Below are 25,422 nucleotides of genomic sequence, written 5' to 3' on the forward strand. Positions count from 1 at the left end.
AGAGAGAGACAGAGACAGAGAGACAGAGACAGAGAGACAGAGACAGAGAGAGACAGAGAGAGACAGAGAGGGAGAGGGAGACAGAGACAGAGAGAGAGAGAGAGCAGATTTACTAGGAGAGTTTAAAAGAGGTTGTAGGTAAACACAGAACAATAAGGAATCTGAAGATAAAGGTCAGAATTAGTTTCAGGTCAAGAAGAATACTTCAATCAGAACCTGAAAGAAAACACTGAATCAGAGAGGAGTTTGGATCAGAACAGCTGAGTTGAATGAGCCATCCAGAAGTAAGCTTCTTAGAGGACAATTATATGTGGATAATTAAGTTAGTTTTCCACACCTGTGAGCTCTTTTTCTAGCATAGATATTTATTAGTTAGGAAAAAAAAGAATCAATAATGCCGTCATTGGATATTTTACTTATTCACAAATTTGTATAAATAAATAAAATTACATATATCAAATGATTTATTTATAATTTATAGATTATTTTAACTATCATAGCTGAAATAAAGGAACATATATTTATATCCATTTTATATATTCTATTAGAGTCATCAGAGTACTCAGAAAATTTGGGTAATCTGCCTGAAGATAATATGTTTCTGTAAATTAAAAAAACTTTGGTTAAAATCAATGTCACAATATTGTAGGTTAAAGGGTGTTTATAAGCCAGGCAGTGGTGGCACACGCCTTTAATACCAGCACTTGGTAGGCAGAGGCAAGCAGATTTCTTAGTTTGAGGCCAGCCTGGTTTACAGAGTAAGTTCCAGAACAGCCAGGGTGATACAGAGAAACTCTGTCTGGAAAAACAAAACAAAAACAAACAAACAAACAAAAACGGTATTTACATAAAATTATCTGAGGTTTTAGTCTGCACTTGAGGATTATGGTAGATTTTCAGCTAACATTAGTATTTTTAAGTACCTTCAAACCTGAACCTTGATTCTTGGTATATAGTTTATGTTAATATAATCTAATATGAAAGCTGAAAATTCCCTAAACTATCCAATCTGATTGCATTTTTAAGCAATGATTTTTTTCTAAGTAATAAGGAAGATCATTTATATACTTTCACTTGTTTTCATAATCACTTTATTGATTTATGTTCACTTTGTAAACATATAAAAATTTAATAGACACAATAAAACATTCTCAATGATATTTTCCCTTTTCACAAGAACATGTTATGATGATGTGTAATTTAAAGTGATATCAGAGACAATTGCATATATCTTGGCAGCAAACAGAGAAAAATTATGCAAACACTTAAAACAGAGCTTGATCTGACATGAACTATTTTCAGAAAGCAGATGTGCCTGTCACATTATTTTTGTAATTATCATAGTATGAAAACATTTCAAGACAAGACTGGAGTTTTAAAGCATAAGTCAAAAGGATTATGTATGACTAAGTTGTAATTGTAGTATAAATCACCCATGGTAAGAAGCTGAGAATTTGTTATCATCTATAGTGATTTACTCATAGGTCATATTTAACATATTTTGTTCTCATTTAACTTCTTTAGATGGGACTTACTTATCTTTGAAATGCTCTTTAATTTTACTCTACTCTAGAATTTTATTTAAAAGTTCCAATTTTGATATGGAATATCCATGAAAAATCAAGTCAGATTTATTTAGTCCAGATTTCTTATATCCATCCTTTCCAAATTAACTGGTGGCAATGCTTAACATGATCTCCTATCCCTTCTAATTTCACTCTCTAAAATGGCTTTTACTATGACATATAGTACTTTAGATTTTAGTAGCTAGTACTTTGCATTTATTGAGAATTTTACAATGCATACAATTAACATGATCATAACTATTCCATTTTCTTCCCCTTTCAGATCTATAAGTTACCAATCTGCCTCCTATTAGGTTCAGCTCTTCAATTAATTATTTACTTACTTGTTTTTGTTAACTTCCTAAGTGTAATTAGTACTGACTCTCACTTGCATGGTAGCAATGCCATCCACTGCAGCATACAAATGCTCTCAAAACAGAATGATTCTCCCTCTCCCATCAGCTACTCATAGCTAATAATTCATCATTAACTTGTGTGTCTTTTAGAGTTCTTCCTCCATAATAGAGAATAATACAATAGTCATTTTAGAAATATCATTCAACATGAATTTATTATTAAAAATTTCAAAACTGCAAAAATCCCTATGAGAAAATAGGTTACATTTCAAACTAGGGAAAATATGAGTATCTTAGTATGATATAATCATTCAGTCATTATCAAAAAGCAGTCACAGCACATAATGTATAGCCAATTTCAACATTAGTATATAATATTAAAATATTTGGTCAGAAATAATATTAAAGGTAATTATTTAAAAATAAATTATAGTAGAGAACAGGGACATCTCATACAGTGTTGGAAGCAACATAAATTAATGCAGCTGCTGAGGAGCAATAAGGAAATTCCTCAAACAAATAAACAGTGTTATTATATGACTAGCATTTCTAATTCAAATTATATACATTTAAAAACAGTACTATGCCAGGCAGTGGTGGCGCAAGCCTTTAATCCTAGCACTCGGAAGGCAGAAACAGGCACATTTCTGAGTTCGAGGCCAGCCTGGTCTACAAAGTGAGTTCCAGGACAACCAGGGCTATACAGAGAAACCCAGTCTCCAAAAATAAATAAATAAATAAATAAATAAATAAATAATAAAAACAGTACCATATTTATTATTTTTTGTTGTTGTAATAGAAAACCATTACTTAAACATATCTCAGAGAAGAAAGGATTTATTTAGATTTTGAGTCCAGGAATGTAAGGGTCAATCATTTCACTGTAATATGATATATAAACATACAGACAGCAGGAACAGGCAACTGTGAGATCACCTCTCCCAAAAGAAGCAGAAAGAATGCTATAAACTGATAACCAAATATTCAAATACCTAAGCATATGAAGAATATTTCATATCCAAACCATCAATCCTATATACACATAGAAAGTTTGTCTCTATGTTTATAATTAGATTATTCCTAACAACCATATGTCCATAAAAACTAAATCAGCATCAATGAACAAATGAGTAACATAACTTGATAAATATTTGTAAAAGAATATTATTAGACATGAAAAACAAATGCCTTTATTAAAATTACAATATAATTGAAAATTTAAATCATCATGCTAAAAAGTAGATTAAGATTTGTATGTATCAAATTTTGTACTATATATAAATGATTGAGTAGTGAATATGTAAAGCAGCAGGAAAAGTTATAGTAGATGTGGGAAAATTTGTATATCATTACTGATAAGTTTGTTCATTAACATAAACTAGATTTTAAAGCATTTCTAGTCTTGCTGATTGATAGAAATAGAGGCAGAGAAAAATATAGGAGGATTCATTTTGACTAATAAGAATATTCTAATGTTGACTTTTCCCAATATTAACATAAGTGCATAAACTTAAACATTTTAACAATTTGAGTAAAATATATACTGCATGACTTATACCTAAAGATTTTCCTGTGCCCATGTGCTCAAAGCTCTTCCCCACCTTCTTTTCTATTAGTTTAAGTGTATCTGGTTTTATGTGGAGGTCCTTGATCCACTTGAACTTGAGCTTTGTACAAAGAAATAAGAATGGATCAATTTGCATTATTCTACATGCTTATGACCAGTAGAACCAGCACCATTTGTTGAAAATGATATCTTTTTTACCATGTGATGGTTTTAGCTCCTTTGTCAAAGATCAAGTGACCATAGGGGTGTGGATTCATTTCTGGCTCTTCAATTCTATTGCATTGATCAACCTCCCTGTGGCTGTACCAATACCATGCAGTTTTTATCATGATTGTTCTGTAGTAGCAGTTGGGGTCAGAGATGGTGATTGCCAGGGAAAATTTCCTAAACAGAACACCAATAGCTTTTGCTCTAAGATAAAGAATTGACAAATGGAACCTCACAAAATTGCAAAGTTTAATTAAGGCAAAGGACACTGTCAAAAGGACAAAATGGCAACCAACAGACAGGGAAGAGACTTTTACCAAACCTACATCTGATAGAGGGTTAATATCTAATACATGCAAATAACACAAGAAGTTAGACTCCACAGAACCAAATAGCCCTATTAAAAAATGGGGTGCGGTCTTATATCTCGGGTCTCTCAGAGTCCAGTCTGTGCAGGAGAGCACACTGACTGCAGAAAGCAACATAGCTTCTGAGACAGTCCCCTTTCCAGGCCTTCATCTTAAGCCAGGAAGCAGATCTAAAGGAGAGGTGGCCTCCAGGGAGGGCTCTGACCTATGACCACCAGAACAGGTGAGTGAGCCAGTCTGCACAGGAGACCATGCAGGCCACTGAGGCTCAGGAGAGAGTTAGACTTCCAGGAGTGCTGATAGAGGCTAACAGAATCACAGGATGAACAAGCTCCAGGCAGAGACAGCTATAACAATTAACTCCAGAGATTACCAGATGGCGAAAGGCAAGTGATAAGAATCTTACTAACAGAAACCAAGACTGCTCACTATCACCAGAAGCCAGCACTCCCAACTCAGTGAGTCCTGGATACCCCAACACACCTGAAAAGCAAGATTCAGATTTAAAATCGCATCTCATGATGCTGGTAGAGGATTTTAAGAAGGAAATTAATAACACACTTAAAGAAAGACTGGCTACACAAACAGGACTCAACATTTTGCTGCTTACAGGAAACCCACCTCAGGGAAAAAGACAGACACAACCTCAGAGTGAAAGGCTGGAAAATAATTTTCCAAGTTGTCTCTGCACTTCTTGTAGGCAGGACTTACTTTGGTTCTAAGATATTGTGTATGGGTAAGTGTCCTTATCTCTCCACTAGGAGTCCCACCTGTCTATAGGAGGTGGCCATATCCGTTTCCATAACTCCCACTGCTAGAAGTCACAGCTCAAGTCACCCTCATGGACTCACTGGAGTCTGCCCCCATCCCAGGTTTCTAGCATGTCCTAGAGATGCCCCTACCAACATACAGCTTATTTCTGCTCATTCCCATTCTCCCCAGCTTAGCTATATCTGATCCCCTGTCACATCTCCCACCCCATCTGCTCCCCCATCAACTGGGTGAGAGTCAGAGTACTTTTAAAATAATTTGCTGTTTTAAAAGGAAATAAACATTAAGCAAACCTATTTAGGTGAAAAGATGGACTTACTATTATAACTTTTACTATTATCTGTTCTATTAAGTCATCAGAATTCTAAAATGATGACTAAACAAGGTTCTGTACTGAATATTAGTGGATTCTTTAGATGAGAAATAACTGAAAATTAGTCATTTTCTCTAAAATATAAAGTTGATATTGAATGGACAGATTTTCATAAACTATACTTACTTTTCTCTTCTAAACTAGAAATTTTGATGGAGTAAGGAAAATATTTATCTTTTAATAGGGAGTAGAATTTATTCTTATGACTCAGATTATATTAACCTATAAAAGTGCATGAATAAAGCATATAAAAATGAACCAATAAATACACAGTCTAACTTTTCATTCCCTCCTTGTTCTACCTATTTTTCAATGTATAAACTTTAGAATAATTTTCTTTACTATTGATCATTTTTAGAGAAGCACAGGTGCAATTATGTTTTTCTTTCAAGGTAAGATTTGTCTCTATTGTTTATATTAGATCTAATCAAGTTCTTTATGCTTTAGAGTTATCGATGATAGATTTACAGACTTGTACTTCTCATAGCCCTAGAATCGCTTAATGAATATTTCTGTCACAAATACGGTATCAATTACCTATTGGAATCCTTATAATGATTCAATATTTTCTTTTAATTGTGATTGCATGAAATAGAACCCACAATATATATTGTACCTAAATGATCTGGATAAATAAAGAACTTTATAGATTATCATTATTTTATTTTCCTTTTTTTCAGGGAGATTATGAAATACTATCAAACGTAGCACTAAGTGAACAATAATGCCATTTATAGTGCACAATTCAGATGAACAAGTATATTTTAAAACCATAGCCAAAAATATTCTATTAAATAATGGGTACGCTATTAAATTTTCAGGAGTTTAGTAAACAATTTACAAATAGATAAGATGAATATTTTTATCTTTCCTTGGTTTCCTAAAGAGCACAAGAGGATTGCCCACTTACCTAAAGTAATATCACACTTACCTCAAAATTAAAGTTTACTGTATACATAAGGTAATTTAAATAGAAGTAAACAAGTATCTAACATGATTCTATAGAATAATTAAAAGTATTTTCCACACAGTAATTTATATATGGATAAAAATGGAATGATTTTTGTAAGTTTTTTGTTTGTAGATTATTTCTTAAAGTGTGTTAAAACTTTTTTGTCTGTTGCAGATTCAGTATTATTCATTATGAGGAGTGGATAGCAAGTCAGTAAATACTCATTAAGTAAAGATGTGAAAACTAAATGGCACTATCTAGGGCAGTTTTTCTAGACACCATCCTTAATCTAAGCCTTTGCAGGAAAGTTGAATTTGAACACAGTCATTAATGGTTGATTCTGATCAATGCAGGTATCTATTAAGAACAGATTAAGCTTAAAATAATGGAAATTAAATAATGGATTCTATCTCTATGTACACCTCAATTCTAAATTTGAAAGTCCAAATGATACATATATTGACTGATAAAAATTAATTCTCTGAGACTAGAAATAGAGCATTGAATGAAAAATGAAGACTCTTCTCTCTCATAATATTGAATGGGTTGCTCTCTGTCTTTACCCTTATTTTAGGATAAATACTACTGACATTCCAACTTCAATTGTTTGCTTCCTAAAAGAATATATTTTTTAGTTAATACCTATGTAGGTTAACTGGAGTTTTATGTTTTATGTGGATGTTCATGTTGTTGCAGGATGTTTATATTACTGCTATATTTATTTACTCCAGCAATGTCCAAGGAATGAGAGCAACATTGTGTATTATTGCACTGGGAATACTGACATGTTTTTATAAAAACTAAAATCTATATGCAGTAATAAAATTGGTACTGAGTTTTGTCTTTGTGTTTGTTTTGTTTTGCTTCCTTTGCCTCCATTTTATCCAAATCAGCGGCGATCTGATGGGAAAAAACCAGGAAAGGTAAGATTTTTAATTCACAAGTATTTTAAGACATGTTGCATTTTAATTTTAAATTACTAAAACTCACATTTTTCACCGTGGAGTTAAAACTTTAAGTATTTAATATGACATATTTTATAGTTCTGCCTTAAAAGAAATTCATCTTGATTTGTCTGTATATTTTCTAATACTTACATAATTATGGATACAATTTCCAACTTTTAGTTTACTTTTGACTAGTACTTTTTTCCCACTGTTCAAAAACAAAACATTGTTGACAGTATTAGTTTGTGAATGTCTTGGTAATATAGGTTTTATGTGATAAGCATAAACAATAAAGTGAGTAATTTATATGTGAATTCAAATTTTAGCAGGAATCTCCAAAAACTTACTGACTATGGACCAGAAAGTAATGTAGTAGCATCAGAGAGGAAAATTAAAGCTAATCTCTTTATCATTAACCAACAGTATATTATTCATGGAGAAACTAATCTGCAGAATATCACTTTGAATGTAAAATGTTTACATTCCCAGATAGATAAGAAAGATAAATCTTCTAAGTAGTTAGCTTTCCAGAGTTCAGAAAGAAAGAAAGAAAGAAAGAAAGAAAGAAAGAAAGAAAGAAAGAGAGAAAGAAAGAAAGAGAGAAAGAAAGAAAGAGAGAAAGAAAGAGAGAGAGAGTGAGAGAAAGAAAGAAAGAAAGAAAGAAAGAAAGAAAGAAAGAAAGAAAGAAAGAAAGAAAGAAAGAAAGAAAGAAAGCTATCTTACACATCCTGTTAAATTATATTTTTTCTCTGGTTATATAGTATGACGACTAATATCAAACAACATTTCTGTACTATGACAAATATCTTAGCATTATACACCTTGAGTTTCTTATCATGTTTTGAGGTAGAATGAATTATATTAACCTTAAACTGCTGGCAAATAATATTTTATTAAGCTATTAACAACCATCCATACAAGGCAACAATATATGACAGTTTCTAGTGTATATTAAAGGTATACAATCTTTACAATGAAATAATCTAGCTTGAAGAGTCAAATTTGACATTTGAAAATCAACTTGCCAGATGAAGATCTAGGCTTGGCTACAAAGTAATCTGCTGGATCTGATGCCCTTACATGTTTTTATCAAGTGTGAGAATTACCTGGAAATGGAATTTTACTAGAATGTCAAAGTGAATTAGCATTAATCTTTGAAGGAAAATGTAACATAACAGCATCAGAGTTATAAATCAATATACTTTCCTGAGAGTTGTTAAATGTCCTTATAAACTATATTGAAGATCACTGTGACCTTGGAGTATTGAAGTTTTGAAAATTACTCCTCTCAGAAGACCAAAGTCCATAAAAAGGAATAATAGAATTGTCCATTCAAAACAAATAAACAAATATATAGTAATAAAATGTAATTGGCTTCAAAGAAGAGAAGAGTGACAGGGAGAGAGAAAGAAGGAGTTTTTTAAAGCTTGTGAATTTGGAAATAAACCCATTGATCATTTATTTTAAAATTGGAATTTTGAGGAATAGAGAGGCAAAGAGACCAATAGACAGACAGATGGAGAGAAAGAGAGAGGAAGGGAGGGAGAGAGAGATTCAAATTTTGTTAAGGTATATTTTTATTTGCAAGTTCTTTATAAGAATGGTTTAAAACTTTTAATAATAATTTTAAAACTTTGCAAATGTTCTTTTCACTAGTAGGACAAAACATCATTAAAGCTGTTTCAATAATCTGTTGTACACATCTAGATAAAATATACAATATGCCATAGAAATGAAATATGCCCTCTGATGTCCTTTGTTTTAGGTCCATTAAATTTATGTGTGCATTCTGAAGGGTATTTTGGATGTTAAATTTGAGAAGCTATAAACTTTAAGTATATTAAGTGACAGAATATTCATTAGCTTTGAATTTATTGCAAATGTTTCCATAAAAGATTAATTAATTTCTTGAACCTCTGAACTTCATCTATTTAGATTTTTAATGAATTCTATACTATATATTTGATGTTCAGTTTAATTCAGATTTAACATTTGTAAAAAACAGAATAATGAATTATCTCAGCTAAGAATATAGTACCTACACAAATGCATTATTGCTTTTTATAGTCTAAAACAGGAAAGGACAAGAGAACTTCTCAGTGATTTTTCATAACATTTTTAAGTAGCTTGTGAGACCTCAATAAATGGGATAATTTTCATCCTTCAGATAAAAATCAAAGGTAGAGGTAGACACATTTTTTAATCAATCCTTAAATAGAATACTTCATACATAATCTTGTAGCATTCAAATAGCATAACAAAAGCAAATGCCCTAATTCAACCACTCTAAGTAGTTGATATTCAGTCAGATAAAATCTAATTAGCAGCAACATGGATTTCAAAACACAACCACTTCTGACTGAATAAATACTTGTAGCAACACACATTTTCAGATAAATGCAAAAAGTACAATTAAAAAAATCTGGTTGGTAAGTAATTTAAAACATTTCTTTGTAATAAGCACTCACTGGATGTTAGATTAATATTCCTAGTTTTTATTTTTCCTGTAGTTATCATTAACTTGGAATTTTTCAAATAGACCTTTTAAGTTCCCTTTTCTCTTTGGATAAGTCTGTGTCTAAACTGCCCTGAGGCTTTTCACAAATGGCCTGGCTTGTTAGAGTTCATGTTCACCAAAGTGCTAAACTGAAGATGGCAGAAATAGAACTGACTGAGATTCTCAAAGGAATATGTTTCTGATTTCTTTATATTTGCCTGAGGTGAATTACGAAGTGTTTCCTTTCTGACTAACTTCATGGATAACAGAGAGCAACTAGAGTCAGAGTACAATTGAAAGGTCTTTTTTGTCATCTGCCTATCTTCATCCTGATTCCTGTCATTTGTGTACTCATTTGCTCCCAGATTGAATAAAGACAAGGTGGTTGAGTGACAACAACCTTAGAACAATTATGCATTAAACTATTCATTTTGCTGGTGTCTCCAAGATATGTTCTTTCAGTTCAGAAAGTTAGGCATATTTGGAAGATTTTTGTTCAGCTATTCACCTGAAATTTAAATTTAAGAATTCAAATAAAGAATAAGAACTTGACATATTTTTACAAAGAATTCTCCAAATGCAATCCAGTCTTATGTTATGTATTTGAAAAAATGTTTGCCTTTACTGGAGGACTATATTAATTCATGACTATTTCAGAGTACTATTACCTAATTAATACATGAACATAAAACCACTGCAATTATGAATGCCATTTATTATATTGATTTTACTAGTCTAGTTTCCTTTATTAAAATTTTAGTTTAATTTAGTACTTTTATGAGAAAATTAAATTAACACTAAGGGCTCCGATTTGGCATGACTATCTAATGAAGTTGTTTATTCTCATAGTGCATAGATTTCTTAGATAGCAATATCTAAGAATATATTATTCAGACATACTCTCAAGCATTTTTCAGGATCTTAATTTATTTTCTATGAAATATACTTATTTTATTAAATGTATTAATTACTGAAAATTTTGTCAGTGGACAAAAAGAACAGAATATTTGGAGAAAGTTTTGATGGTGTTGGATTAGCCTTCTATGTTCATCCTGCAATTATTCAAAGCATGCTTGTACATGATCCTGTGTGTTATCACTTTAATGTAGTCATCACTACAGGTGAATGTTTTTTTAATATCTTTACTTACTGACTTGGTTGTTTATTACCTATATGTACTCTTTTGAACTTTCTGAGATTGATTTTCACATTATTAAAGTGTATCATGGTTTTGAACAGAATCCTCACATTTTATTTTCTCAGTGTTATTATTTGTACTGTATTATGCCATAAAGTCAAGTTAAGTTGCTCTCATTTGATTCTCAAAAGTCTCTATTGGTCTATGTTTTGCCTAGTTTACAAACATCTTTATGTCTAAAATTATCATCTTATTTCATCATTTTCTTTGTTCCCTATCAGTTTTCATGTGTAGATGACCTTTCCATCTATTATTCTTGACAGATCATTGCTAAAGAAAATAGCTATGACATTATAGCTATACAATGGTGTTAGGCATATTAACAGTTTTTTTTTTTATTTTTGTTGAAGTTTTAATTTTTTCACTTTCTTTTCATTAATTTATTTATTCACTTTACATCCTGATCACAGTCCCCTCCCAGTCCCACTCTACCACCTCCCATTTTCCCATTTCCCCTCTCTTCTATTGGGGCTGGCTTACAGGTTCAGAGGTTTGGTTTACTGGCATCAAGTTGGGAAGCATGGCAGCACATAGGCAGACATGGTGCTGGAGAAGGAGCCAAGAGTTCTACACCTGCAAATCCCAGTACTTATGAGTTAGAGGCAAGAGAATCAGGAGTTCAAGGGCAGCCTCAGCTACAGAACAAAATTGAGACTAGCCTGGGTTATATAAGATCCTATAAAATAATCACATATATGGTTGTTGAAGACAGAAAATGAGGAATTTTGATAAACATCTTCACTTTGGAAAGTGAAAATATTCTGGTACTAGTTGCCCAACGTTGTGTATATACTTTTTTTTATTAGGTATTTTCTTCATTTACATTTCAAATGCTATCCCAAAAGTCCCTCATACGCTCCCCCCTCCCCTCCACACCCACTCCAATTTCTTGGGCCTGGTGTTCCCCTGTACTGAAGGGATAACTATGACATTATAGTTATACAATGGTGTTAGGCATGTTAACAGTTTTAAGCTTGAGTTGGACTTTAAGACATTGTTCAAAAGTCATGAAACTTATTATTAACTTTCTATTCTATGTCTTAAAAACAGTTCAAACATTTAAACCCCCTTATATTCTTTTTACAAGTTCTTTTCTCTAAATTTTCATAATATTAAATCAAAATCAACTATTTGAAAATAGACATCAACTTTGTAACATTTATATGTCTCTGAGTACCTTTCTAGTGTATCATTTTTTCTCATGACTTTTAAATACTTAGCAGATTTTCTTTCTTTTTGTATGCAACAACTTTTTTTTAAATCAAAACCTTTAAGAGTAATATTTGGCAAGAAAAATATATTTAAAATAAAAAGTTACCTTATGACTATTATATCATCTACACTGACATTACCACGTGGTCCTTAATAATTCCTTATTTTTTCTTCCTAAAGAAAGCATACCTGTTTTTAAAACTTTTGGTTTTGGTCCAATTTGAGCCTGTTAGTACAAGCATATTATTGACCCTTGTAGAAAATTCCTTCCCCCAAAGTTCTTTGCTATACATGTGTCTTAGTCAGGGTTTCTATTCCTGGGCAAAACATCATGACCAAGAAGAAAGTTGGGGAGGAAAGGTTTATTTGGCTTACACTTCCATACTGCTGTTCATCACCAAGGAATTCAGGACTGGAACTCAAGTAGGTCAGGAAGCAGGAGCTGATGCAGAGGCCATGGAGGGATGTTCTTTCCTGTATTGCTTCTCCTGGCTTGCTCAGCCTGCTCTCTTATAAAACCCAAGATTTCCAGCCCAAAGATGGTCCTACCCACAAGGGGCCTTTCCCCCTTGATCACTAATTGAGAAAATGCCTTACACCTGGAGCTTGTGGAGGCATCTCCCCAACTAAAGCTCCTTCTCTGTGATATCTCCAGCCTGTGTCAAGTTGACACCCAAAACCAGCCAGTACAACATGTATTTTGAACCTGAAGATATAATTTCTGTATCTAAACTGTGACTTTATGCTGATGAAGTAGCCATTTCTCCAGTATCTTCTCAGTTATCTGCACAATATCCTTTTCACATTTACTAAATAATGAGCATACTTGTTTCATTAGAGTTCCAAATTTCCTTAATTCAAAAAATATATATACCCTAATTTCCATAATATAACATATTAGTATTTAAAAATACGTTACATTTTTTAATATAGGAGTTTTTGGATGTATCTTCCCATATCATAGTTGATCATGTAAAATAGAAAAATAATGGTAACAGAGAACAAACTAGTTCTTAGTTCTAATATAAATTATTATGTTATATATAAAGTATTCAAAAATGATGCTGAATATTGTTTTAAAAATAACTTTGGCATTATAAATATTATTTTAATTGTTTTATATTATTTCCTAATTGAATAAACTTTTCAATTTGGACTATTTCATTTCAAAAGTTATTCTTTGATTTTTGGCAAAAGAAGCTAAAATCTAAATTATCATACCCCATCTTTATTCTTTTACTTTGCTGAAAACATTTAACCTCACATCAAACTTTTCTAATCCGTCATTCAGTTCATCGCCTCATAGTGAAGCATGAGAATCTGTCATTATATCTCTCCGAAACAGATGTTTTCACTCTGTGTGGCATAGTATTGAGGTTATTCTGAAATAAAGCCATCCATATTCATTTCAGCTCTATTCCTGTTCTGCAAGTGCAGGAAACAATAGACCTAAAATCTTAAGTAAAATAAGTCGATATTTTAAATGGCTTTAAACTATATTTTATTCAAAGTAATAAAAAGAGCAAAGCATTTGGAGACTTATCTGCGTAGAATTTTAATATGTATTAAATGCATTATCCCCGGGTCTTTAGCTGTACAATAGTGCTAGGCATAGTTACTGGCTCAGTTTTTGCATATGGACTCTTTCTGTTGCAACAGATTGGGCAATTTTCCATTCCTTTTATTGTTTCTTTTTTTCTAGTTAAACGTTGGTAGTTATTGTTGGAGTTCAGTTAATGACTTCTAAATCTGAGTCAGTACATAATTTAAAAGCTTTGGCAATGGGTATGATGAACAACTGTTACATAGAAATTCATACACTAAACTATAGAGCTCTGATTAGAATTTCTATCCTTAATATCAACAAATAATTACTAGTATTGTCATTACAGAAATGCTATCTCAAATGGGCTTACTGCCAAATACTGCACTGTGCTTTTCATGAAAAAATGTGTGTGTTTGTGTGTTTGTGTTTGTATGTATATGTGCCTATTACACTTAGTTCATGCAGTCAGTGCAATCAGTACACTTCAGCTTCTGGATTTTAGAGGATAGGTCAGTCAATTAGGACATTACAGAAAAATAATCATACATATATGTGTGTGTGTTTCATATTTTATCATTGGAGGATTATGGAACTGTTATATTCTATGGCTATCATCTTGATCTTGTGATAGTAAAATAGAAGTTATTAAACAAAGACTTCTGCACATACTCCTGAAAAGTTTCAGGTTTATGACTCAAATGGGGCACCAAGGCAAATTGCTCTTCAGAGGTGAGTTACATATTAGAAATATTATAAATACCTTGATATAAGGAGACAGAAATCATCATGCCAGAGACTTTGAGTTAAAACATGATTCATATGACAATGGCAGAGTGAACAACATTTCATGTACATTTTACAGTAATGTGAAGATTCTATACCAAATAACTGAAGATAATCCACAATAAAGTAAATACTTTGTAGTGAGTTCCGGGTGACTTAGGGATCTTGGGAGTCTGTTATCCTGGACACCAGATGAATAAGAATCACAGGTGAGGATCGGGAGAGGAAAAATCTAAAATAAGTTAATGGAAAAGCTGGGATGGTCTTGTTTTCCTGGAGTAGGAATTTTGGACACATATTAACTATATTGACCTATATTTGTCATTTTAGGGAAAAAAAGTTCTCTTCTAAGTTCATGAATCTCTAGCAAGAAATTGTAAAGGAAATTATTATTATTATTACTATTACTTGTGTGTTTTACAATCCAGTCATTGCCCCCTGCCAGTTCCCCCTCCCACAGTTTATCATCCCATTCCTTCTTTCCCCTCTCTCCAAGAGGATGTACCCCCTTCCAGATTTCACCACTCCCTGGGGCTTCAAGTTTTAGGCACATCTTTTCCCACTGAGGCCAGATCAGACAGTCCTCTGCTCTATATGTGTAGCAGGCCTCAGATGAGTTCCTGTATGCTGTCTAGTTGGTGGATCAGTGTCTGAGAGATCTTAGGGGTCCTGGTTAGTTGAGACTGCTGGTTTTCCTAAGGTGGTCACCCTCCTCCTTAGATTCTTCAATCCTTACACTAATTCAACCACTGATGTCCCTGACTTCTGTCCAATGATTGAGTTTAAGTATCTGTGTCTTCAATCCTTACACTAATTCAACCACTGATGTTTCTGACTTCTGTCCAATGATTGAGTTTAAGTATCTGTGTCTGTCTCAGTTAGTTGCTTGTTGAGCCTCTCAGAGGGCATCCATGCTAGGCTCCTGTCAGTTGAGAACACCATAGCTACAGTAATAGTGTCAGCCCTTGAGATGGATCTGAAGTTGGGCTGGTCACTGGAATCCTTTCCCTCAGTCTCTTCTCCATTTTTGTCCCTGTAGTTATTTTAGAAAGGAACAATTCTGGGTCAGAGTTTTGACTGTGGGGTGACAACTCAATACCTCCACTTGATGCCCTGTCTTTCTACTGGAGGTGAACTCTACAAGTGAGTTCCCTCTCCGTACTGTTGGGCCTTTCATATAAGGTGCCTCCCTTGGTGTCCTGAGAGTGTCACACATCCTAGATCTCTGATATTTTCTAGAGTGGCCTCTATTGCCCACCTCTCCAAGATTACATATTTCCATTCTGCCAGCCCTCAGGGTTTCTCTTCAGTCTCCCATCCCATACCTGATCCTGAGTTTATGCTGCATTAGGTCTTTGAGGGTGAAACCATCTAGGCCTACGTTAGCAGATGAAGGCTAGAACCTGAAGCCTTCAAAGTTTGGGTTCACAGATTAGGTGGTACACAGGCTAGAATCTTCTAGGAGTAGGCCTGAGAATAGTTACAGAGAAATGCTCTGGGCTCAGCCCAAGTCATGTATTCATAATGCTTATGTATGGCTCTCATTTGTCTCTTCCTATGAGGAAATAAAAGTTAAATTTATAGTAAATCCCCAAATTGAATGGAAGAAATGTGTTGACATAGTTTGAATTATTAGAATAATATTTTGGCATGATCTATCCTGTAATAGAGTAGTACCACCAAGGTCTTCTGTGATGATACCAATTTTTCATACCACTGATCAATATCTCATTTATGTTTCTGAAAGGCATGTAGAAATCTTCTCAACCTCTCACAATTTGAGTGAAACAAAGTGTTTAGTATGGCATGATAATTTTGATTTGGGTCACAGGCTTATCATCCAGAGTATTTGTCCTGATTTGGGGGTAATCATATCATTAGTGATTTGTACTGGAAAATTCTCTATTTCTCTGGTGTACTTTTATTCACAAGTCATAAATATGGATATTGATCAGTCCATCAGTTCCTGGAATCCAAGTTGATTGTTGACTTTCAGCATGAATAGGTTAAAATCTAACCTAGTTATTGGATCAAGTTTGACAATATGTGACAGTACTGATTCAAGACATCATCTGTTTCTATGGCAAACTACATCAAATTAGTAATGGAATGCAGGTGCAGTGCACACTAGGATTAATGTAGAAGACTATCACCTAGCATGTACTTTATATTACAAAATTGAAATGTCTTCTTAAGAACACTTATTTATTCAATAAAGAGGAGTTTCTATGTCAACTACTAGGGAGGTGTGGTGATTATCATTGCATGTATTTTTCACTTCTCATATACTTGACTTTAAAAGAGGTAAGTGTATTATTTTAAGGGGTACAGAAATATTTGCATATGTGAACAATGTACAGAGAAACTTAAACATCAGTTTTCATTGTTGTTCTATACATAATAGCTAAAGAATTAAATCATTATAGATGTCCATCCATTTATGATTGAAAAATGAATATATGGTACATGTACAAAATGGTATGTTATTCATATCTAAGGAAAACTGGAATGATTATATTTGAAAATATAAAACAAGATACTGAATGAGATAATCCAAATTCAGATAAACAAATACTGGCTGTTCTCTCTTGTATTTAGTTATAATTTCTTTTTTTTTTTTTTTGAGACAGGGTTTCTCTGTACAGCCCTGGCTGTCCTGGAACTCAGTCTGTAGACCAGGCTGGCCTCGAACTCAGAAATCCGCCTGCCTCTGCCTCCCGAGTGCTGGGATTAAAGTTTATATGTGTAAGTGACTGTGAATGCAGGTCAAGAAACTAGAAAGGGGTTAATGAGACAGATCAAATAGATTTTAATGAAATGGGTTGAGAGGGAAACATAACACAAGTAATATGAAAGAGGAAAGAGGATTACTGGGGACTGAAAGGGAAAGATGAGTATGGGTTTAAGAAGAGAAGAGTCAGAGGTGAAAATCAAACCAACTCTAAGTACAGATGGGTATGATATACAGAAATATGTTAATTTACATGCTAATTAAAAATAAATTTTGTTTAAATGCTAAAAATAAATATCAGCAACCTCATTTTGGAGTTTCAATTAATTATATTGGTGACATTTTATTAGAGGTTTATAAATATACTAGGTAATTCTCAAATCTATCCCTTGAGTTTGACTATGAACATAGCCACCAACATTTATTCATTGTTTGTAATTTTTAAAATAAACTTCTAGCTTTGATTTTTATACATTGAATCGTTATAGAAGCAAAATATAACTCTAATGTTAGGATAGAGAGAATTAATAATTCATGATGTTTTATGAATTCCTGTAGTCTAACAAACCACTTGAAACCTAGTAAATATTTAATGAATATTTGTTGTAAGTTATTTAATAAACTTACATAGTAAGTTTTCTTTGTGTGAGACTAAATGCTCAGTGATGAAAAAGTATCTGTAAGTTTGCCATAGACATTTTGACCTCAATGTCATGGTAAAGTCTACATATATTAGAGTATATATTTCAAATTTCAATTTTCAATAATTAGCAAAATGTACTGTAAGTAATCACAATTATATTATTCCTCTTGAATAAAATTAAACTATACTTAACTTTTGCTTTAGTCAAGATTTCTATACATTGCTTTAGTCAAGGTTTCTGTACATTATCTGATGTTTTGCTTGTACTTTATGTAAATCATCTATAATTGGGTCTATTTTTTGGTTATGTGAATCATATACAACATGACATTTTAATTTTGTTAAAAACCTCATCTTTTTTCATTAAACATGATTCCTTTGGGAATAAGGCATTTATTAGATACCCTTTAACAACATGTTTTATTATTTATTAATGAGAAATCTTGTTATCAAAATATACAATAAACATTGATTTACAAGTCAGGCTTTTCTCCTTAAATTACACAATGCTTTATAAGTTGTGTCTCATTACTAACATGACTGATTGCCCTCCTTATTTTCTTAAAAACAAGATGTATATTGAACCGTCTCAAATAGTGCATTGAACATTTTCTATAGTAAAACTACGATGAATGTAATACTATCAATTATTACCATTGAAAGATTTATCTTTGAGATCTGTTTCATATTTGGCAGTGAAGGTGATTTTTGGGAAATATGGGTTGTATAGCTCTGAAACAGGTTATGTATCATTTTTATTGATAACAATACAGTTTGAAATGACGCTGTAAAATTATCTGAGTGATAAATTGATTTAAAATATGTTTCATATTATTTGTAAAATTTCACTGGCTACTACAAAAAAGAAACCCCATTACATAATTAGTAAGTAACCCATCTTGGATAGAAAATCAAATTAATAAATAATAATAATAATGATAAATCAGAATTACTGACAATATATATTGTAACTAAATTTATTAAACAAAAGTGTTGTAGTATACAGGATATTTGGGTATTGTTTGGATTTCAAACAAGATAATAGCTAACATTTAACAAGTCAAAATATTTTTACAATAGCTTTATTTGTATCAATTGATGTTGCTCAGTACATTTTATACCTTTGTATATATCACATTGCAATCCTTGCATGTACAGCATGATTGTTGAACTGATACTAAAAGCAAAACCCAAATAAATAGAAGAGAGTCATTGTAGAATTAGTTGATAGTTTTAGTAGCTGCTTTTGTTAGAATTTATTAAAAGTTATTTAGTATTTATTAAATCTATTAATTACTCTAATCAATGATTGCTAATTATCTTACTATTTATATTCCATATGTATATAACATATGATTATAGAAAATTAGGTGATTTATTACATTCTATTGCCTACTGAAATTATTTCTTCTGCTATCCTATGAAAGTGTGTTGATGATTACTACATTATTTCACAAACTTACTTTATGATCAAATATAGCATCAACAGCATTTAGTAGCCAGAAAGAAACAGTTAAAACATTGTTTTCCACAAGCACACATTGTATCATTAGTTCATATTCTACTTTCTTTCTTTTTTTTTACTAGATATTTTCTTTGTATACATTTCAAATGCTATCCTGAAAGTTTCCTATACTCTACCCCTGCCCCGCTTTCCTGCCCACCCACTCCCACTTCTTGGTCCTGGCATTCCCCTGTACTGGGGCGTGTAAAGTTTGCAAGACCAAGGGGCCTCTCTTCCCAGTGATGGCTGACTAGGCCATCTTCTGATACATATGCAGCTAGAGACAAGAGCTCTGGAGGTACTGGTTAGTTCATATTGTTGTTCTACCTATAGGGCTGCAGACTCCTTCAGCTCCTTGGGTGTTTTCTCTAGCTTCTCCATTGGGAGCCCTGTGTTCCATTGTATAGATGACTGTGAGCATCCACTTCTGTATTTGCCCGGCACTGGCATAGGCTTATAAGAGAGAGCTATACCAGGGTCCCTTCAGCAAAATCTTGCTGGCATATGCAATAGTGTCTAGGTTTGGTGGCTGATTATGGGATGGATACCCGGGTGGGGTAGTCTCCTTTTGTCTTAGCTCCAAACTTTGTCTCTGTAACTCTTTTCATGGGTATCTTGTTCCCTATTCTAAGGAGGAATGAAGTATCCACCCATTGGTATTCCCTCTTCTTCATTTTCTTGTGTTTTGCAAACTGCATCTAGGGTGTTCTATGTTTCTGTGCTAATATCCACTTATCAGTGAGTGCATATCTAATGACTTATTTTGTGATTGGGTTACCTCACTAAGGATGATATCCTCCAGATATATCCATTTGTCCAAGAATTTCATAAACCCATTGTTTTTAATAGCTGAATAGTAATCCATTGTGTAAATGTACCACATTTTCTGTATCCATTCTTCTGTTGAGGGACATCTGGGTTCTTTCCAACTTCTGGCTATTATAAATAAGGCTGTTATGAACATAGTGGAGCATGTGTTATTATTATTATCAGTTGGAACTTCTTCTGGGTATATGCCCAGGAGAGGTACTGCTGGATCTTCTGGTAGTACTATGTCTGATTTTCTGAGGAACTTCCAGACTGAGTTCCAGAGTGGTTGTACAAGCTTGCAATCCCACCAGCAATGGAGGAGTATTTCTCTTTCTCCACATCCTTGCCAGCATCTGCTGTCACCTGAATTTTTGCTCTTAGCCATTCTGACTGGTGTGAGGTGGAATCTCAAGGTTGTTTTGAATTACATTTCCCTGATGATTAAATATGTTGAACATTTTTTTTTCAGGTGCTTCTCAGCCATTCGGTATTCTTCAGTTGAAAATTCTTTGTTTAGCTCTTTACCCTATTTTTAATGGGGTTATTTGAATTTCTGGAGTCCAGCTTCTTGAGCTCTTTATATATATTGGATATTAGCCCCCTATCAGATTTAGGATTGGTAAAAATCCTTTCCCAATCTGTTGGTGGCCTTTTTGTCTTATTGACAGTGTCTTTTGCCTTGCAGAAGCTTTGAAATTTTATGAGGTCCCATTTGTCAATTCTTGATCTTACAGCACCAGTCTTTGCTGTTCTGTTTAGGAATTTTTCCCCTGTGCCCATATCTTTGAGGCTTTTCCCCACTTTCTGAAGAACATATTATATCATTTTGAAACAACCTGGCCAGCTATAACAGATACACTTACAGTAATTATGTAAAAGCATATTTAAGTGTGGAATAGTGAGTAATGGGCTTTTCTGTTAGTAAACATAGAAAGACTTTTGATTAAAGGTATTGTTTTCCCATGTTAGCATGTTTTTGACAAACAGGTCACATAAAAAGTGAGAAAAATATTTCAATTTGTAAATCTTGTTGGCCTTATTGGTAGGCCCCTATAGGTCTCTATTTATCAATCATACTGGATCATAAGGAAAAAAATATATAGTGGATTTTCATTTATTTATCTTAATTGTGCATTATTGTATATTTATCAACATGATTTATAGTTTTACAATGTCAAGGAAATTTACAAAGATAATGTTATTTATTGAGAAGAGGTGTACTGAGAAAAAATTTTCATTTGTTGATGCATAGTGCTGGAGCATAAGGGTCTAGAGTGGGAACAATTTAAAAAATAAAAGAATGATAGTTCATTGGCCCCATATTTGATTTTCTCATCCATATTTGAACCTTTACTTTCTTTTCTTTCTAGTCTCCAAAAGAATCATTACAGTGTTTACTTTTCTTTTTTGGTTCTTTTTTTTTATTTGGTTTTTTGTTTGTTTGTTTGTTTGTTTTTGTTCTTAAGATGAGGAAATACATATCCTTTTCATGAGACTATAACTTTCAATATTATGTAGCTACAGAATTAATTGTGAAGATGAATGATTTTCATAACAATGAGAATATACAAGATTGAGAAAAATATGAGAAAATTGTGCCTATTCTGGCATTGATATCACTGGTAAAATAATAATATCCTAGGAATTACATGTTTTCAAATACACAAATTATGGTATAATGGTAAACCCACTTTAAATTTAAATACAACCACACATATAAAGCAGGATTGTGCTAAATTTCACTACTCTAAAATCTTCTAGTTTGACATAATTTCCATAGTCAGTCATTAATTCTTATAACTTTATAATATATAGATAAATATAATGTTTTTCTAATTCAAAACTTATTTTCAAATATACATGTTGGTACAATTACTTACAGTTCTTAATAAAATAGTTCTGCATTAAGAATCTTTCCAGGTTGTAGGAATGGCTCAGCCATTAGGATAATTGAGTAGCCTTCTACAGGTTTCTTCTCTTTGAGTCTGAGAGTCTCTTACTTCTCTAGTACATCTTAGAGGGTCCCCCTACCTCCTACCTCCTGAGTTTGCCTGTTTCCAGGTAGGATTGAGGCATCCTCACTTGGGCTCTTTGGCTTGTTAATCTTTTGAGTTCTGTGGGTATTCAGTATATTTTGGATAATGTCCACTAAGTGAGGACATACCATTTCATGTCCATTTGGGTCTGAGTTACCTCATTAAGGATGATATTTTCTAGTTCTGTCCATTTGCCTATAAAACTCAGGATGTTCTCGTTCTTAATAGCTGAGCAGTATTCCACTGTATAAATGAACCACATTTTTTTGTATCCATTCTTCTGTTGTGGGACATCTGGGATTTTTCCAGTTCCTGACTATCACAACTAAGGCCTCTAAGAACATAGTGAAACACATGCCCCTGTGGCATGGTGGGCATCTTTTTGGGTATATGCCCAAGAGTAGTATAGCTGGTTAGTTCGTAATGTTGTTCCTCCTATAGGGTTGCAGAACCCTTTAGCTCCTTATGTGAACTAACCAGTACCCCCAGAGCTGTATCTCTAGTTTCATATTTAGCAGAGGATGGCCTAGTCAGCCATCAATGGGAGGAGAGGCCTTTGGTCTTGTAAAGATCATATGCCCTAGTACAGGGGAATGCCAGGGCCAGGAAGTAGGAGTGGGTGAATTGGGGAGCAGGGCAGGGGGAGGGTATAGGGGGCTTTGGGGATAGCATTTGAAATGTAAATGAAGAAAATATCCTTAAAAAATAAAAAAAGAGTAGTATAGCTAGATTTTCAGGTAGATCCATTTCCAATTTGGTGAGAAATCTCCAGATTGATTTCCAGAATGTATGTATACATTTACAATGCCACCAGCAATTAAAGAGTTGGTAGCCCAATCAAACCTGTCCTCTTTACATGTTAAATATCCCATATATATTTTGGCAAGAAAAGTAATCATCACAACTTACCTTGTTAGGAGTTACCTATACAAATTCAAGGAAATCATGGGCAAGAATATACGTGTGTTTGTTTGTGTGTGTGTGTGCATGTGTGTGAATGTTNCATAAGAGTGATATAAACTATGTAAAACAATAAATGTGTTTATTTTTCTGTATCATTGACACAAACAATTTTAATTTAGAGTTGATAAAATGGTTGTTCTTGTTAGTATGTCAATGTTTCTTATATCTTTTACAGAATAAATTTGAAAAAAATGCTGTGTTTTGATTTCAAAGGTAGTACTTTATGAAAATATCAATACATTTATAAATTGAAACTAACTATAAGTGATAGTTTTCATGATAGTGCAAAGTTTTGTTGATACATTTTCCTTCGAATAATTCTACATTTCCCCCTTGCAAATGTCTACATAATAATTCAAATTTCTCTTATTTTACTTATTTTTCTGTTGTTGGAGATGAAATTCAGGGTATTGCATATGCTAAGGAAGGGCTAATTTACTCCTCTACTCAATATGTATATGTAATGTCTGTTAACTGGATCATTTTGGGGCTCTGTCAGTTGACACAATACCAATCTAATGCATTTGTATATAAAGCAGATTGTCATCTGAAATGGTCACATAATGGAGCAATAGCTTCCAGAGAAGATCAATAAGAAAAGGCAAAAATTAAAATGTTTAAGGAAGATAACATCTACCTGACTCTTGCTATATAAACTTCCTTGACATCATGTAATATACTGCCCTTTCTCTCTGCCTACAAACCACACACACACACACACACACACACACACACACACACACACATCTTTCAGGTTTTAGGATTAATGGGTAAAGAAAAATGTTACTTTATTATTTATTCCCATTTGAATAACTAAGTGGCAGAGTCATGAGTACTGAAGAGGGCAACATGAATAATTCAGTCACTTCAATTTGTTGACCTTAATGAAATACAAAGTGATTTGAATTAAGAGTAATTAACAAGAGTTAGCATGAATAATAAAACAAAAGTGAGACATATTTCTTTCATGAATCAATAACAGTCAGTAACTGAAGATCATAAAAGAACAATTCAAGAAAAGAGAGTGCCTTTTGTCTAAGCAGGTATCATAGTCTGCATATGTGCATCTGTGTAGGAGCATTTAAGCAGGAAAGAAAGAATGATGGTTGAATATAGAGGGATATAATAAATCAATAAACAATTTGAGGCATTAAACAAATGAAAATGTGAATTCCCATTAAGGATTAATGTATGTTATCTTATATCATGCATTATAATTCATGGATATTTTTTTTTCTGGTGAAAATCATTTTATGTTCATGAAAAGTTGATCTGCATATATTAGTTGGACCTTTCAATGTCCTTAAAACTAGGTCCTTAAAACTTTAATAATGACATGAGTTCTTCATGCCATTCCCCGTCCCTGTTGCTTCTGAAAGGGTGATACCCCTCCAAACCACCCACTCTGACCCGTCCAGCAGGTCCAGTTATTCGTGGGTCTCGAGGGGACTGCTCCTGAAAACCAAATGGGGGGTGAGAGAGAAAGGAGACCAAGCACAGAAAAGACACAAAGTCAATCTGGGTCTTGTCAAGGTCTCATTGTATTCAGCAAATTTGCAGTTTTTGTACAAAAAGATCAAAGGGGAAATAATCCTTACACAGAAGGACTGGGAGGGCAGTGGTAATTTTCCTTGGCAACTACAAGGAAAGCATGATATCTAAAAGTACATCTTGTGGTTATGACATCTGCTGTTTGTGTCAGGTCTGGATCATCTTGTGGTAATTTTTGGTCACCTTCATCTTGACTTAGTCAGCTTGGGGAGGAGGTCCAACTTTATGTCTTAAGATTTGGTAGTCATCTTTTTCACTTGGATTATTATAAAGAATTTAGTTTTGGCTCCCAACACCACTCCTACTAGCAATCCCCTTTCCTGGGGCATCACATTTCTACAGGATCAAATCTGATTAACAATCAACAAAAGCATGAAAACCAAGAACAACATAGGCAACTGACACAGTTCTATTTATTCATTATTTGTAGCAAAATATATCACATTTTGATGAATCAGCCTACCTCCACCTTAGGCTTGAAAGACATCTTGTATGTGTTAGCTTTAGATATAAAATGCCATATATAATTAATTAAAATAGAGACCATACAGATTGCATTCTACCCTTTCTGGTCTTTTACAAAGAAAGTGTACAAAATATTTTTATAGAGAACTAATTTCAATGATGTGAGTAATCAACAATCTGTTGATTATCAAAATATCAACCAAGCTATTAAAATTTAATATGAAACAAACAAAAAGGTCATCTTATAGTAAAGACAAACTAGGTTCATTCTTGTTTGTGATTAAATCTGTTTCTCAGGAATTTAGCTATACCCCACTGCAAATGGCTCTGTGCTGCATGTTCTGGAAAGCAGCAACTATGCCTTTGTTTCAAAAGAT

At 33.1% G+C, this 25,422-nt stretch overlaps 1 protein-coding gene across 3 annotated transcripts in view; it reads left to right on the forward strand.

The window, feature by feature from the left end:
• The window catches only part of LOC110286667 (protocadherin-11 X-linked), a 549,700-nt gene that overhangs the window by 302,810 nt on the left and 221,468 nt on the right, over window positions 1–25,422 (forward strand). For 2 of the 3 annotated variants that reach the window (XM_029473156.1, XM_029473157.1), the window contains one exon: window positions 7,053–7,082. In XM_029473156.1, the coding sequence (XP_029329016.1) occupies window positions 7,053–7,082 (30 nt within the window). Of the gene's footprint in view, window positions 1–5,565; window positions 5,600–7,052; window positions 7,083–25,422 lie in introns of those variants that run through there. The other variant, XR_003835691.1, reaches the window with a different exon arrangement.

Source organism: Mus caroli, chromosome X, assembly GCF_900094665.2.
Source record: "Mus caroli chromosome X, CAROLI_EIJ_v1.1, whole genome shotgun sequence".
Lineage (NCBI taxonomy): Eukaryota > Metazoa > Chordata > Mammalia > Rodentia > Muridae > Mus > Mus caroli.